Genomic DNA, 17,138 nt, shown 5'->3' with positions numbered 1-17,138 from the left:
CATTTCTGTACTTATACACTGTATAGATTCGACAAACTGGTGAGGATCTCTGATTCATAGTTTAAAATAGTATGTTAGAGAACACAACAATACAAAATTAGGAAGTAGATATGCCCGAGTCTGTAACTTTTAAATAATAATAATTTCTCATCAAAATGCAAGCAAATTAAAGGTTGTGCCATTTCACTAAACTCTAATTAATATGAGTGTGTACTTGTAAGTAGTGCCTCAAGGTGAGGAGGGTCTCACTTTTGCTGAACCAAATCTGTTTATTTATGTGATCATGGATCAAGAATGATCCAACTATCCAACTTTTCCCTCTAACATGTAATCGAGTGAAATTAACAAATTTAATTAATTCGTCTTTCACTTCTTCTACACTGTTTTTCACTCTTTGCATTTAGTTGTATTGGTTCTTCACTGTGAAGCACTTTGTTTCAAAATTAAGTGAAGTTATTATTATCAAAGCAACAAAGGTGTCAATACTCAGACAGGACAGAAATATTTTTCTTATGATACATGTTGTAAATATACTCATCTTGCTCTTGTATCATATTGCCGTGTACATTAACTGTAAATGTAGCCTATAAAAGCTGAATTAGCTCCATGTCCTTACAGGAGCAGCTTGACCTTCCACTGAAGCGCTCCCTGCGCGCCTCTCCACCGCGCATGCTTGTGCGTCGCACATCATGTGATGTAAGACGGCCACACATTGATTTATTTGTAAGTGCAGCGGCATGCTCGAGTAAGTAGATATTTGCATATTGATTAGGCTGGTGCAGTTTTTTTTTTTTCTTTTGAATTCAATCAGGAGCTGACGCTGATTTCAGCACCGGAGCTGTCCCAAACTGACGGACGCTGCTGCCGCGTGAACCGGTGATGCTGCGCTCGAGCTGCTGAGGCTCTCTCTCTCTCTCTCTCTCTCCCTCTCTCTCTCTCTAGCTCCCTCTCTCTCTCCCTCTCTCCTCTTCCTCCTCTCTCCTCTCCTCCACACGCACAAAACGCTCTGTCATGGCGTCTTCCAACCATGTTACCCCCACCAACTGTAGCTGGTGGCCCATCTCAGCCATGGATGAGGACGGAAAAATCACAGACGGGGAGGAGTGCGAAGAACCGACGGCAGAGTCCAAACCCTTCAACAAAGACAGGCTCGTTTTGTACCACTGGACGCAGTCATTCGCCTCCCAAAAGGTAAAAAAAAAAGAGCAGAGCTTGAAAATGGAGGTGGCTCCATGCTCGTGTCTTGGCATGATGCGATGAGTGGGGCTCCCTGTGTGTTGTTTGTTATGACCAAAGCATGTATTTATTCGTGTATGTTCATCCTGCACATAAACCTCCGGAATAAGATCAGGCAGCTGGGGAGACGTTTGGAGAAACGCTGCAGCGTGGGGCTCGTTTCCTCGACATATAGCAGAATTGGTGGTCAATATATTCTGTCATTAATCACCGCGTATACATATCATCTTCTTCTACCTTCCATGGACTCGTTACAGATATTTTCTGTCCTTGCTGCTGGTGGATACGGCTACAACCTGTGCTCTGACACATGACAACCTAAATAATTGATCAAAATGATGTGCAAAACAAACCAAAGGCCATCTCCCCCCTTCTGCAGCACAATCACACAACATGCAGGTATTTCTGTGCCTCCCTTGAGTTTACCGTCAATTATCTTGACAGATAATAATAACCTGTGCTGTTCCAATGATGTCCTACAAAACTCTGTGGTAAAGCCACATAATAATAAGCGGGGTGAAGCTGCAAATAAAAGGGACATCCCACCAATTTGACACATGTCCGTTTATCTGTAACCTTTAAAAACAGCTGGAGGACTTTTGTCAAATCTGAGTCTGCTACTTAGACTTGAAACCTTCTGGTCAATTGATCAATAGGAAACACAAAGAAATGTCTAAAAGTCAAAGGCTACAGTGTGAGGATGAAGAGGTGAGGCTTTGCTGCTGTAGTATTTTCATTGTGTGACCTCCTCCAAAAGGGGAAAAAAAAAAAATGCCGGTAAGTTCAGGGGTCATGTAAACATCACATAACCTTTTGTTTTAACGCATCAAACTTAATATGCATTAGTCGTTCATCAAAGCATCGAATTAAACAGTTTGTTTTCAGAATGAAAACAGATGATAGACGTGTTTTTGTGGGGACGTTAAGTCTTTAAAGAGCATCAGAGTACACAGGTGGTGGCTGTGATAAAAATACAAGCGAGGTTGGAAAATATTTTTAGAAAGAGAAGATTCCAGTGTTTCTGTGTTAAACAAGTAAAGACATTTTTATGTCATATTGCATTATGGGAATTGTAGGATCCAGTGTTTTTTGTTTTTTTTAATGTCTCTTGTGCGAAATTTATAGAAATGGAATATTAAATTGCTGTTCCGTCTCTTTAAAAACGGCATGAAACAATAGTTAGCATTTCATCTTTTGAGCACGCATGAATGACACACTTATGTGTGTGGTTTCTGTAGTGTGTTGCTATTCTGGTGAACCTGACCAGAGAAAAACATCCTGCAACTGTTTGGATAGTAAATAAAACACTTGAGTCCTTTGTTAATCAAAAATTTCAAAAATTACAAAAAAAAAAAGTAAGTGCTTTAGATGTCCAAAAAGGTTTGCTGCCTTTTTCTGCTTGATGTGAAGTCAAGCAGAAGTTGGATTCTGGATTGTGGCAACACTTTGCTCTTGGGAAAACCGATATATATTAACACTAAATGTTTAAAGAATAAAAGACATGACAATGAAAAAATCAAAAAAATAATTAATATTAAAGCTTAATTTTGTCAAACCATTAGGCTTGTTTCAATATTCCCACCCTGCTTCTCTGTGCGTAGTCAAACAGCTGCAGCAGTTCCTGAACTTAAGCATGGTGTCATTGTATCTCCACTGTAGTCGTCAACCTTGAGCCGTTGCTCAGTCTTCAGGTTGATACGTTTGTCATTCGGCTCGATTGTTGGCTCGCAGCCACTAGAGTCTGAGCTGCAGATTGTGCCGATTGTCACTCATCAGAGAGTAAACACCGGGCTCACTGTCATGATTATCACCTCAGACCTGGAGATGGAGCATCTGGAGTGATTCCCTGATCATGTGTGACTGTGCTGTCAATAAAGTGCCTCTCCTCAACAAAAAGCTTTACCTCGATTGTAGCAGTAAGTTTAAACAGTCCTCATCATATATATGTGTATATGTGTATAATTTGTTGTTATGCGAGCTGATGCATGCCTATGAGGCTTTTATGGGATTAAGAGGGTGTGCACTATGTTGTCCAACCCACCAGAACAGTACTGAATATTTTATTGCTTAATATAACACTAATCCCTTGCAGCACAATTGGTCAACATCTCTCTGCAGTACCTTGAAAAATGTGTTATATCAGGCATAACATTATGACCACTTTAATATTGTGTAGGTCTCCCTTGTGCCTCCAAAACAGTTGTGACTCATCAGAGAATGGACATGGTCCTTCTGAGGGTGTCCTCTGGTGTCTGGTAACAGAATGTTGTTAGTGGGGCCCTCTGTGGATCATCCCACAGATACTTGATCAGTTTGGGATCTAGGGAATTTAGAGGCCAGGTCAACACCTTGTGCTGTTCTTCATGTTTTTTAGTTGTTCCTAAACTGTTTTTGTGTGTGTTCCTGTGTCAGGCTGCATCCTGCTGGGGATGGCTGCTGCCATCAAGGAGTGTCATTGCTATGGGGTGGGGGTGCCTGGTCTGGTCTAGGTGGGTGCTACATGTCTAAGTAACATCCACATGAATGTCAGGTCCAAAAGTTTCCCAGCAGAACTTTGAATTGTCACAAGATGGTCAATGTTATTTACTTCTCCTGTCAGTGGTTTTAATGTTGTGGCTGATTCATTTATTTAGTCTATCTTTCATGACTTTCAAGACATATTTTTGTTCCTTATGAAGAAAAAAGAAACTGTTGTATTTACATTGCCAGTGACACAAACAGTGACCCACAAAGACTGACTTTCCCAACAGATCACCAGTGTTTTTCTGTGTGACGACACCTCTGTCATCAGATGTTCAGGGATTGTTTACACATGTGTGTGCACCTCAGCAAGTTCCCGAGGAAAGAGAGAAAATCTGTCGTTGCATTTCTCCTGCAGGGAATGTTAACCTCCTCTCTGTGTTTCATAAATGACAAATGACTGCTGTAACTGACCTGAACAGTCTATTCATCATGCTTGCTTGCATGAGCGATATATTGTGAACATAGCAGATACGGTAACGATAGAGACTGGTGGAGCCGGAGCAACAGCACATTTAGAGGCCAACTTCACAGATCAGTACAGCTCTGGCCACCTTGGGGCCTGCAGGTCAGAGATTTACACCTTCAGTAGTGAAACTATAACACTTTGTGTCTGTTTGGAGGGCAGTGTGTCGTGACGGTCAGCCTTTCAAGAATTAGCTTCATGTTGTTTTCAGCGTCTTTGAAAAAATATTCTTTGTTTGTTTGGTAGTTTTATCTTTTTTATTATCAGTCTTTTGGGGTAGTTGGAGGATTTATGTAGTAACAAAAATAAAAAAATTAATCTGATACCAAAACTTTTCTCTAACATTAGTTTTTAGAACCGACAGCTCCTTCAACACTGTGATGTTGCACTATGGGAAATGTGGGATCTCAGAACGCAAGAGCTGTGATTCGCTTGGAAGTAGTAGTTTTCGGCTTTCGTATTTCCGGCTGCTTCTCCATCTCTGCAATTTTCTATTTGATTGTTTTAGATCAATAAAGATGGAACACGACAAGAAAAGGTTAACTGAGGAGGTTTGAAGGTACAAGCATTTGTGCGACCCGTCTTCAGCGAAAATCTTCAGTGGCCATTACTGAATGTGAAGCAGGAAGTAGAAACAAAAATTAACCCGACTGGCAAAAAAGACACAGCGCCGACTGGTGTTTTTACAGAGCTGATGAGTGCACTAGTATAAATGGCTCACACCGGCTTAGGCTACCTGCATAGGTTACGGCGTCTAGTCCCACTGAGGCATTAACGGCACTTAAGTCAGAGTACGTATTATCATTGGTGCATTTTATAACCTTATCAAATGTTTATGTGTAAAATAAAGTAACTAGTAATTAGGGATGTCAAACAAACACTGATACAGTAGAAATAAAAAGTAGAATATAAATGCTAAAACTTCGAATTGTAAGTGCAGTAAAAATAAATTCAGCACCAGCAGCTCCTTCTACATCTACTATCATGTTGCATTATGGGAAAAGTTTTTAGAACATGACCCATTGCAGTGAATAAAAGTTAGGATAGATCGACCTCTGTTTTGTCTCTTGTGCCCAAATGTATGGAGATGCAATAGTAAACCTTTAACTGCCCCCTTAAAAGTTACATGAGACCATTATAGCATTTGTTTCATCCTTTGTGCTCACTGGTTTCTGTCTGTGTGCACACAAAGATTACACGCTTATGTTTGAGTACTTCACGTACACTACGCAACTATCAGAGTTGAGCTTGAAAATAATGAACTATTTGGGTAATTAATCGTTTGTCAATCAAGCCATTAATCCTGAAGTTTTTAATAGCACGTTGCTTTTTACAAGCTTAGGAAACGTTTTTATGTGTAAAACATTCATGTAGAAAGTAACTAGCAGCTACAGCTGTCAAATAAATATAGTATAGTGGAAGTATAAAGAGCAATAAAAATACTTTTTTACTTTAAAAATACTTCCAGTGCTAAGGGTCTTCTTCTACGTTCACAATTGTGTTGCATTATGGGAAATAAGTGCTTTTAGACCCTGAGCAGTATTTTGAAGATACACAACCTGACTACTTGAGTCAGTCCACATAAAAATAATCTGCAACTATCTGATTAATCAGTTATTCATTTCTTAATTATCAGTATTCTCTGGACCCCTCTTCTTGAAAGTGTTTTGCAAATCTTTTACTACTTTCCATCACAGCAAACATATCAGCAAACGGCAGTATCAGCTCCACTTACTGTGCAATGTGAAGTAGGAAGAGTTTATTTTGTGCCTCCCAAGCAGCTGAACCTCTTGGCATCGTTACGAAGGAGTGACTAATATTATTATATAACAAACCCATGCTGCAGCAGTGACTGTGTTATTGTGGGTATCATCAAGGAACACCTAAGCAGCATGAACCAGGGACCTGAAGTATTTTGCAGAATTTATCCAGAAGTCCTGGATTTGTTTTGGATGGGTGCCAGTGCTCGTAGAGACGTAGAAAACTTTGACAATGCAGCTGCTTAGGTTGCTATCCGAACCAGTGCTCCTGCTGGAATTACTGTCCTTGTGTTACTTCTTCATTCAGTTTTATTCATTACACCATGTCTAGTCATGTTGTTGCCCGTTTTGTCATTCCTGCTAAGCGGTCAAATGTAGCACTTTATACCCCTAGTGCCATCTCCTTTCATTAATCTTATTCCCGCTAATAGCTCTCCGTGGACCTTGGCTTATCCTTCATCCCGCAAGTAATGGATCCTGACTCTTCTGTGTGTTTGTCAGATCAGACTTTAGCACGCTGTAAAATATCTCATCAGGCTGCCAGACAACTCAAACAGTTCAGCAGTTTATTTTATTCAGTACTTTTTAATTTTAACGGCTGAAGCAATTAACCACTCTAATTTATCTTCATGTTCATTTGTGAGATTTGTTGGGCATTGATATTTGTCACAGGACTTCCTCCTGCTTTATTATTCCATACCATCACTTGGCAAAGCATTAGGTACACCAGTGAAAACACATGCAGTGGTTTGTAGTGCTTTTGAATTGTATTGTATTGTACTGTCATTATTTTGACAACCCAGTGTTAGTCAGTGCGCAAGGCTAAATAACAAAGTCACTTTAGTGTTTAATACAATCCAGTTTACCAGCACCACAAACTACATCCTCCAAAATGATAGTTGAATTACCACCTCTCTGATGCGGTTTCAACATAAACTGGACGTTATAACAGTTACACTACGAAGATTTAATGGAGGACTGTTATATAAGAATGCATTAATTTTCACCAGTGTATCTAATGCTTTGGCAAGTGAATGTATTTTGTGATTCATGTATAAAACCTGTGTGATGGAATCAGTGTCACCCATGTCCTTGTAACTGCAGGTGCGTCTGGTCATTAACGAGAAGGGTCTGATCTGTGAAGAGAGGGATGTGAGCTTGCCGCTGCAGGAGCACAAGGAGCCCTGGTTCATGAGGCTGAACCTGGGCGAGGAGGTGCCCGTCTTCCTCCATGGAGACAACATCATCAGTGACTACAACCAGATTATAGATTACCTGGAGAAAAACTTTGTAGGAGGTATGGTACACTAATGACATGGCTCATGCCTGACAATGTTGTCTCTCTCTTTTTTCTTTGGGTTACACTTTCAAATGATAGATAAATTATTCTACTATGAGGCTCCCACTGACTGCTAGCTGATCCGTTCACTAGACAATCAAAAACTGCTTAACATCTTTACCAAGTTACAACAAGGTTAAATCTGACAAAAATGTCCATTTACAAACATATCTGATGAATACCGCATGATGTTCATATGTATGTTCATGTTGAACGCAGTAAGCACAACTCTAGTTTAAAGCATCGCTAATCTTATCTGGGTGAAGTTTTGTGATCTGAGGGACTGCAGGGTCACAGCTAGAAAATGGTTCAAACTAGACTTTGACTCAGGGATTCGCTGTACTTCACTTCACAGACTCAGATATAGGTAACAATGTAGGTCTTGTATTCAACTCCCATGAAATGGCATCGTTGGACTAGACAAACGGGTGACGTGCAGTGCAAAACATATTGTATGCTATGACCTGGCTCGTGGGCCGTAAAGAAGACAACAGACTTTACAAAATATGCCAAAAGAAAGATCATGAGGAGCTTCGGCAGCTAACGGGTGGTGGCTTACTGCAGGTTCCACATCATTTCAGGTGTAAGCAATTAAGGCAGTCAAGGCCACGCTCCACCATCAAGACACTAAACACTGACACTGAAAGGCCAGTGGAGGTGCAGTGAGGTATAACATAGCTATAAGGTAGCAGGAGCCTGTCCCAGCTGACATTGGGAGAGAGGTAGGGTACATCCTTGACAGGCCACCAGTCCATCTCAGGGCTAACAGAGGGTAATCATCAATATGCGTTCTTGTCTGTGCTTGTACTAATTTGAAGTATGAAACCTAACAAGTACAGTCCAAAAACCCTGAGGATCCATTGGGAGGTAATTTGTATGGACTTAAGACAGCGAGGTATCCCATATTTGAAATGATTAAGTCCAGACTAGTACGTAAGTCTGAAGTTCTAGCAGTTGGTATTGATAAAAACCCAGAAACAGCCATTCACACTCACTTGTGTTTTCTTACATCATGTGTACACTGTGCAACTGTATTAAGTCCAATAAATAGGGCTGTCAAAGTTAATGTAGCTCCGATAGACGGCGAAAAAGTGTTTTCTCTACTACAGAAATGGGCTGATCATCCAGCGCCACAAACTCCATGACCCTCTCTGTAATATTTTTCACCGTGTCGCTGTCTCTAGGAAACCTTTTTCTTGTTTTAAACATAGCATTCAGTATTTGTTGTTGTTGTTTTGGTGCAGCGTTGCTGGAGTCTACTCCGTTTTGGGATTTTTGTCAGCTTTGACGCTAGCCAACTGCCATTAAAATGGAAAAAACAAGAAGACGATTTGATGCTAGAAGGACGTGGTTTTGGTTCACGGCAGACATAAAACAAATATCAACAAAAGATGGAGCTTGGCTAAAGCCAGATCCAATGATTTTAAAAATAGTAGGCAAAGGGAGAACATGCAAACTCTAACCTCAGCAGACTGAAGCCCAGAGTCTGCTCTAAGGCACATGTCATATACAAACATTTAAACATCAGATTTTCTTTCATAAGGACTTTAAGGGCCTCTCTTATATTTTGTTGTACTGTTGAATTTTCCAAAAACATTGGTACACAAACATACAGTTAAATAATTTACTGCAAATATTCAGGGGATTTGGGGCCCTGTTGCTGAGCTGAGCCACAGAAAATATCCCACCACATTCTCTCAGTTTTGTGAAGTTGGAGTAACAAAGACAATTGGAAGCCATTCTAGGCCATCTGGTATCTTTGTACAGAGTACAGAGTGTGTGTACTGTACTGTGAAACTCTGTAAGTCATTGCAACAGCGTCTTTGCACCAATGTCAACAAGATGAACTTCACTGATTAGATTAGATACTAATGGAATGATCCCTTGGGCGCACTTTGTGGCAGGATAATTTAGTGATGGAGCTCAAAATTGTCAGTAAAACAAAAAATATATGAGCGAAGTGTGGAAGTTCATGTGCATTGAGAGACAGTGACTCAGATTCAGGCTTATCAGTTTCCAGGAGCCACAGCACGTTAAGATTCACACACTGAATACTGTTATCTGTGCGTTGTGATACAGTATCTGTGTATGTACAGAGAGTCCTATAGGATAGGATCTGAGATATTGCATAACATTCTGGGAGACTTATATCAGGATAGGCCCGAGGGACTTTGAACAATAACTGAGAAACTCCATGGTCTGCCTGTCGTTTAGTTTGTAGTCGAGTGTGCAGTGCAGTGATGCTTGAAAGCTTTGATTTCAGCAGCAGATCGGGTTCACTGCTGGCTAAGTAATAAAAGGCTCGAAGGCAGAAATTGACTCCCGTGTTTGATGTCTCTTTCTCATTCAGTGACATTAATCCTAGATATTCAATAGTGTGCTGCTTGTAGGTAAATGCAGTAAATTCTTTTGGTGCCAGTTAGACATAAAACTGTAGAGTATACCATGTGACATTTGTTACATGCCAAACAAATCCACCCTTCTGTTTTGAAAGCCAGACCTCGAGCTGAACATGCTTTTATCAGGAAGTCAATCTGGGCTGATAGGACTCACAGCTTTTTCTCTGCGCCTAAATCCCTAATGAAGGCTGGCAACGCGGGCTGCTGCTGGCCTGGAAAGTGCAGATGTCTCAGAAACTAGAGTCATAGACCAGTAAAGAGCAGCATAGTGCCAGTATAGACAACTTTACTGTGCTGTTGGGATGCAGCAGAAGGTAAAAATGTCAACTTCTCACGTTTGTCCTGAATGTGCTGCTGATGTAATTTTCCATCACGGTGCTGCAGTGGACCACCTAGAGGTGCACTGCATGGCATGCCCAGGTCGGCAGGTCCACTGCCGGGACTGATTACTCAGCCTCCTGGAGCTCAGCCAGGTGCAACTCCACCCACCGCAACATCCTCAAGTGGCCATCTGACCATCTCTGTTTTGTCAGCGGTGTCTCGCTGTATGTGGCTGGCTGTGACCCTGCAGATAGATAAAAGCTCCCTCTGTTCTGTTAACCTGCCTCTCTCTCAATACTGGATCTTAGCAGCAGGTCATTATGTTGAACACCAGCATCCTAGCCAAGCGGCATGAAGCCAGACACAAGAATTAAGGCAGTAAAACGTGAAAGCTGACTTTCTCAGTTGTGAAACTTTTTAAAGGAACAGTTCAACATTTTGGGAAAGTATAATAAATGGCATATGTTTCCTTACATGTCTCTTAAATATGTAGCTGGTTAGCATAAAGACTAGACACAGTTAGAGTATGTCATTATTAATAAGCAAGAGGAGACTCGTTTTGACTACTAGGGTGAGGGTTAGGGTTAGGGTTAATAATCAAGCCCGTGTGTACTGTAACTTACTCATCCAACACAAAACCCACAAATGTTTTTTGTACGTATTAAACAAGATCTAATGAGTTTAGACTGGAATTCATTTCATTGCCTCTGGATAGAGCTAGGCTGGTTCTTTTTACTTTGGCTATTTATTAATACCAACCATTTATTAATACCAAATACATGAGCTCTAGACTCGCGCACTTGGTTGGTCGGACTGAACAAGTTTGACTCTGAAGTAAAGACTCTGGACCGTCATTTGAAACAGCTGCTTTAATGGCGGTCCCCAGTACACACATGTTAAATCCCAATGCATCCTCAATAAAACACTTCTGGGCATTGGGATTGTACTTGGTCAGATGTGTACTTGGAATGGTAGCAGGGCAATGACTGTTGACATTTTACAAGTCTGCAAGAACACGCGCACAAAAACGCATATTGAGAAACAACTAGTTTTACTCGTCAAAGTCAGATTTATCTACTGACCCAGCATTTTCCTAGCATTCATTGTTGACCATCAAATCTTTCTTTTGTGTGTCTGTACTAAAACAGTGGGGTGCTCCTTCATCGGACAGATATTGAATGAGAGTGGCTTTCATCTTCTCCCCAACTCTTTGAGAGGAAGCAAATATGTGCATTTCCCAATATGGCCAATTATTCTTTCAATCTGAGAAACAGCAGGTAAATAGAACAGAGCAGGCCGGTAGGGGATTGGTGCGCCAAGCTTACAGTGAAGCCTAATTAACCTGAGTGTTTTGTGAAGGCGTTGCCTCATGTTACTCCATATTATGTTTTTGTTCATCAGGAACGTCCTTGAATGAGGTTAAACTATCCCGTATGGATTCTCTGAGGCTTGTAAGTCTCCAGGAGAATCTTTTCAAGAGTGTTTCAGTCTTGTTTAAATGTCAGGATTGTAAAACGTGACCAGCGGTGTGGTGAGCAAGGGCTTCCTTTTGTTACTAGGTTACCATACTGCTTGTCTGACACAAGCAGAATTTATTTTGGGGCTGTGTAGCTTGATGAATGTTCCCCTTGAGAAGTTTCTGTTTTGTTTCTACACGTTCCAGTATATTACCGTAAAAAATGTTGTCTCCCACGCACAGACACGGTGGCTCAGCTGATTCCTGACGCAGACTCGCCCCTCCACGAACGTGTGCAGCAGTACCGTCAGCTTCTGGACGGCCTGCCCATGGACGCTTACACACACGGCTGCATCCTCCATCCAGAGCTCACCACTGACTCTATGATCCCAAAGTACGCCACCGCAGAAATACGTAGTAAGTGAAGCCAGCTCACTGCTCTGTGCAGGCGTGTCTGTTCATAACTGCTCATTAAAGACGACAAGAGTTCACAGTATTCATAGAATAATAGTACTTTGCCCATATTTTGAAACTAACTCTTTTGATATTTCAGAGCTTTGAACTCTGAACATTTGTACTAATGTTAGGTGAATGCACTTCAACTCAAGCAACTTGTCTGCTAGAACAGAAACCACATTATGAATGCAAAGCCATTCATCCTCCTTACAGCATTTCCCACATCATCAGCAAACAAATCCCTGTTTGTATGCGCACAACGTGATTAGCATACTGTGTAATTTGACACTACTCCAGACCAAGAACCCTTAACACCGGAGTTTATAGTGAAGCCAGGTTTATAACAGTAGACATCAGGCCTCCCGCTCTGAACTGTGGTACTCTTTCCATCAGGTAATGTCTTTGACGTGTAAATCAAAGCAACAGGCTGGATGAGATAATTAGCCAGTGAAACCGTGGTCAGTCTGTGTTGTGCCTATAAAATCTGCCCAATGGTGAATTTAAAGGGGAATTACTGTTTTTTACAACCTGGACCTTATTTCTGGAATAAAATACGATCATTTACTCACCAATATAACTTTGGTGCCATTTGGAGTCGTTCGGACGATATTTAAATCCACGTATATCCATATAGTGGGAGTGACTGGGGCACCGAAACGCAGCCTCTAAATAACGCATTATCTGCTGCGAAACCCGTTCATTTCACCAATATTTTGTTATGATACGCTAGTGCTAATCCCTGTTGAGTCCAGAGTTACCTGTTATCGTAATCCGGGGTCTGTAGATTGACCTACAGACTTCTGACCTGGATGATGTCGTCTCTGAGCGCCGCACGCACCCGCAATGGTCGGCTTGTTTACCTGTAATTTGCGACTGCTAGTTTTTTGCAATGAGTCTAAGGTTGTGGACGACGACTTTGTTTATGATGGACATCCTTACCGTTTTGAGCCAGAGTATATGGATAAGGAGCTCGTTGAAAGGAGGATGCGGAGGCAGAGAGAGGAACAGCTGGCCAAAGAACAACAAACCGCTGCATGTCTGAGAATAGATAACAGGTAACTCTGGACTCAACGGGGAATAGCACTAGCGTATCATAACAAAATATTGGTGAAATGAACGAGTTTCGCGGCAGATAATGCGTTATTTAGAGGCTGCGTTTCGGTGCCCCAATCACTCCCTCTAGAGATCTAAATGACTCCAAATGATACCAAAGTTATATGAGTGAGTAAATGATCGTATTTTATGCCAGAAATCAGGTCCAGGTTGTAAAAAACGGCAGTTCCCCTTTAATAGAAAACATCACTGTTAATCTTGTCTGAGTCTTGAACTTTTGATGATTATGATGGAGAATAAAGAGACAGTTCATCATATTTCAATATTTCTTAGATCAGCTGATGGTTTTATTCCCATCCCTACATAGTCACATATTTGTAGGGCAGCTGCAGCAAAGACTAACAACCACAAACTAAGAATTTGTAGACTTGATTGAAAATACTGCAGCCTATGTTCTGAATATAAAGATGAGCCATCCATGCCGTCACACGAGCAGTGAAGCTCAGTGTGGCGTCAACATCTTGACAGCACCTGACTTCACCTTATTCCAGAATGATTCAAAAAAATGTTCAAATGGAGCGTTAATGGAGTCGAGACAGGCGTGTGATGCAGAGGCAGCTAGTGTTGGGAGTGCGCTTTCTGGAGTGTCTACTCTGCGTAAAATATGCCAGAACATAGTGGTCAGAAAACATCAAATAATAATAATAAAATAAAAGACACAGTTTAATTGTATGTGCTCTGTGTGTGTGTGTGTGTGTGTGTGTGTGTGTGTGTGTAACTTCAGGACACCTGGCCAACGCTGCGACAGAGCTGATGAAGTTGGACCATGAGGAGCCTCAGCTGACAGAACCGTACCTATCCAAGCAGAAGAAGCTAATGGTGTGTTCATGTTCGCTTTAATGTGATTTTTTTAACTTGGCCTTTACTGTCATGAAACTTTATTTTTTTACCTTAAAATTCGAATCATCTATTCACCCATACCAAATTAATAAACTGATGATTAACTTGACACAATTAACTTATTGATAATATATTACCATGGCTCATGTGCATGCATTTAAGGGCCTTTCCTCTATTAATTATTATATTAAAAAGGCCTTAATGTTCCACTAACTGCAGAAAAAAACAACATAAAATACATGGCACAGTCTATTTATTTATCCAATAATTCTGTCCAAATGTTTAATTAGAAACTTAACTGATGAGTAAAATTAAGATATAGGTACCATTTAGATTTCAAAGTGGTTCGTTTATCGCCTTAATTTGCCTATTAGAGCTTACTATGTTGAAAGATGTTGTTTCAACTAAGGAGCTATCCTTTCATCTTCTAAACTGTCTTGATCCTGATGATTGAATGTCTGTACTTGGTTGGTAGGTCACATTTCAGTAGGTCACATTTGTAGGCCTACTGCTTTTGCGTGGACAGAGAATGTTGATGTAGTTCACGGCCATATACAGTATAAGGAAATTCCTTAAACTGTACTTTGTGTTTAGCGCTGGATGACGTTAACATACTATTAAGTTAAAGGTAAACAATATATTATCTGAGCATCTACGTACTTTGTTTGTTTGTACTTGACTGCAACATTTAAACATCTTTAACCTAATGTTGTATTATCAGATATTGTGCCATGTTATACAGTATATGCTTTGCATGTAGAATTTCATCAGCTATGCATGCAGGTGATCCTCTTGAAATGAGGTTTTTGTTTTATGATTGTCAGGCAAAAATCTTGGACCACGATAATGTGAACTACCTGAAGAAAATTCTGGGGGAGTTAGCCATGGTTCTAGATCAAGTGGAGGCTGAACTGGAGAAAAGGAAACTAGAGTATCAAGGTATGTCCAAGTGGTTCTTATCAATGGATTGCCCAAATGTTACCAGCAGTGCCTTTATTGAGTTCTTGTTTGCCTCACAGGTCAAAAGTGTGAGTTGTGGCTTTGTGGACCTGAATTTACACTAGCTGATATCTGCCTCGGAGCCTTGTTGCACAGGCTCAAGTTCTTGGGACTTTCTAAGAAATACTGGGAGGACGGCAGCCGGCCCAACCTGCAGTCCTTTTTTGTGCGTGTGCAAAAACGCTACGCTTTTCGCAAGGTCTTGGGCGACATCCACACGACCCTACTGTCGGCAGTCCTACCCAACGCCTTCCGGATGGTAAAAAAGAAGCCGCCGTCCTTCTTCGGCGCCTCTTTCCTCATGGGCTCGCTGGGTGGGATGGGCTACTTTGCCTACTGGTATTTAAAAAAGAAATACATGTAGTGAATGCCCTCTTGTTGTGTTAAATGTCTGTGTATTTGTGTGATGTTTCAATTTTTCTGTAATGTTTTATGACTGCAGGAAAACATAATGAATCTATATAGAGAACACTATTACTTACCTGGGTGAACAAAGAAATATTAAAACATTCCATAATAAGAAATTCTTGACAGCACATTTCCTGGTAATCAAGGCCTTCATGGAGTTTAATTTCTGGAAACTTGCAGCTATTGTGCATGCAAGTCCACATTTAACTTTTGTTGGAGGCATGCATCAGGTCCACTTCCTGTGAAATCATAAAGTAGAAACCCAGATAACACAATAACACCAACAGGGGTTAACTGACCTTCGCATGCCACTATTATAGTCATTATTCATACCTGCTCTTCACTCCTCCATCTGCCGGAGGTTCAACCAGTAAAACCACAGTAATATGTACATGACACATACTTTCTGAAAAGTGCTGTGCTGCCAGAAACTGCCAGATGAAATGATGAAAGGATGGAGGCAAACCTTAAAGGAATGGTTTGACATTTTAGTTTTCTTGCTCAGGTGTGGATAAGAAGATCAATACTACTCTCGTGTGTGGATGCTAAGTACAAAGCTACAACTAGGAGATGGTTAGCTTAGCTTAGCATAAGAACTGGAGATGAGAAGAAACTGCTAGCCTGACTCTGAACAAAACTAACATCTCAGTTTAATGCCTCTTGTGGTTTTCACAACCTCTATAAACTAAAAATGTACGATATTAAAAGAAGTTTAAATTTTTAAGGTTCGAGTTCATAATTTGTTACACTTTCAGAAAAGGTGGAGGTGAATGGTAAGTTAATATAAAATAACTTAGTTGTGTAAAATTTATTCATAATATTATAATAAGTTGATATTTTCATTATGACTTTGCATGTCTTACATTAAGTTACCTTAAGATAGCTTAAGTTAGCTGGTCATTAGCTCACTGTATTGTTAGCCTTGGAGGCTAATGGACAGAAACAGTTTCCTAGCAATGTTGTTCTCACCATTACTCATTTTGTGTACACGATTTACCATGTCGTGTTCCATTTGAAGGCAAGTGGTACACAGAACAGGAAATCTTGGCCCAGAAATCTGTTATTGTTATGTGGATATTGGCTGGCTGGAACTAAATCAGTTCAGACGGGCTACTTTGTCTTGCTGCTAATCCTGTTTACAGTTTTTAAGCTAAGCTAAGCTAAGCTAAGCTAAGAGTAGCTGAATGAGAGCGGCATCTATCTTCTCACCTTACCCTGAGACATAAAGTGAATGAATTTACAAAAATATCAAACTATTCCTTTAGCTATGTGTACACCCAACACACAGTCGCACACAGAGACACGTGTGTGCACTCAGAGTCGCTTATTTAGAGCACCACATATTACACAGCACACAGTGGTCCACTGTCACTCTCTTTGTCACTGAGCAGGAGTTCAGATGTCAAGCTTGGGTGTTTGATGAGTTACACTTGGCTGTGCCAGTAGTAAAATGATAAATTCTGCGTCTGTGTCACATTAGTGTGGCATTAGTTTTAGGATGTATATTTCATTGCATGGGTACTTTCTTATTGTGTTTTGTGACAGGTGGACACTGAGGGCTTTGTGTTGCCCAGAGGCAGAATTTATGATCACTACCAGACATTGAACTTTCTAATTGTCATGTGGCTAAATGTAACCTTTGAATCACCTACACTGCACAGTGTGTTAGAGACGGTCCCTCAGCAATACTGAGCTAGAAAAAAAGCTGAATTTTACTTCTGTTTGTGTGTTGCCGACTCCTCCTGACAGATGCAAGATTGTTTTTACAGATAGATATTTTTTTTAACTATACATCGTCTTGCTTGTTTCGCCATGCTAAGTTTTT

General features: G+C 40.7%; 1 protein-coding gene across 1 annotated transcript; it reads left to right on the top strand.

The window, feature by feature from the left end:
- Positions 1 to 1,002: 1,002 nt before the first annotated feature.
- On the top strand, positions 1,003 to 16,016 carry gdap1l1 (ganglioside induced differentiation associated protein 1-like 1). Its single transcript, XM_084553064.1, has 6 exons — positions 1,003 to 1,191; positions 7,087 to 7,279; positions 11,741 to 11,914; positions 13,791 to 13,885; positions 14,731 to 14,845; positions 14,926 to 16,016. The coding sequence occupies exons 1-6, from the start codon at positions 1,012 to 1,014 to the stop codon at positions 15,267 to 15,269; spliced, it is 1,101 nt and encodes a 366-aa protein (XP_084409190.1). The 5' UTR covers positions 1,003 to 1,011; the 3' UTR covers positions 15,270 to 16,016.
- The last annotated feature ends 1,122 nt before the right edge of the window (positions 16,017 to 17,138 follow it).

Source organism: Chelon labrosus (assembly GCF_963514085.1).
Source record: "Chelon labrosus genome assembly, chromosome: 10".
Classification (NCBI taxonomy): Eukaryota; Metazoa; Chordata; class Actinopteri; order Mugiliformes; family Mugilidae; genus Chelon; species Chelon labrosus.
Note: the sequence above shows the minus strand (reverse complement) of the source record. Positions and strands in the feature narration are given on the sequence as shown.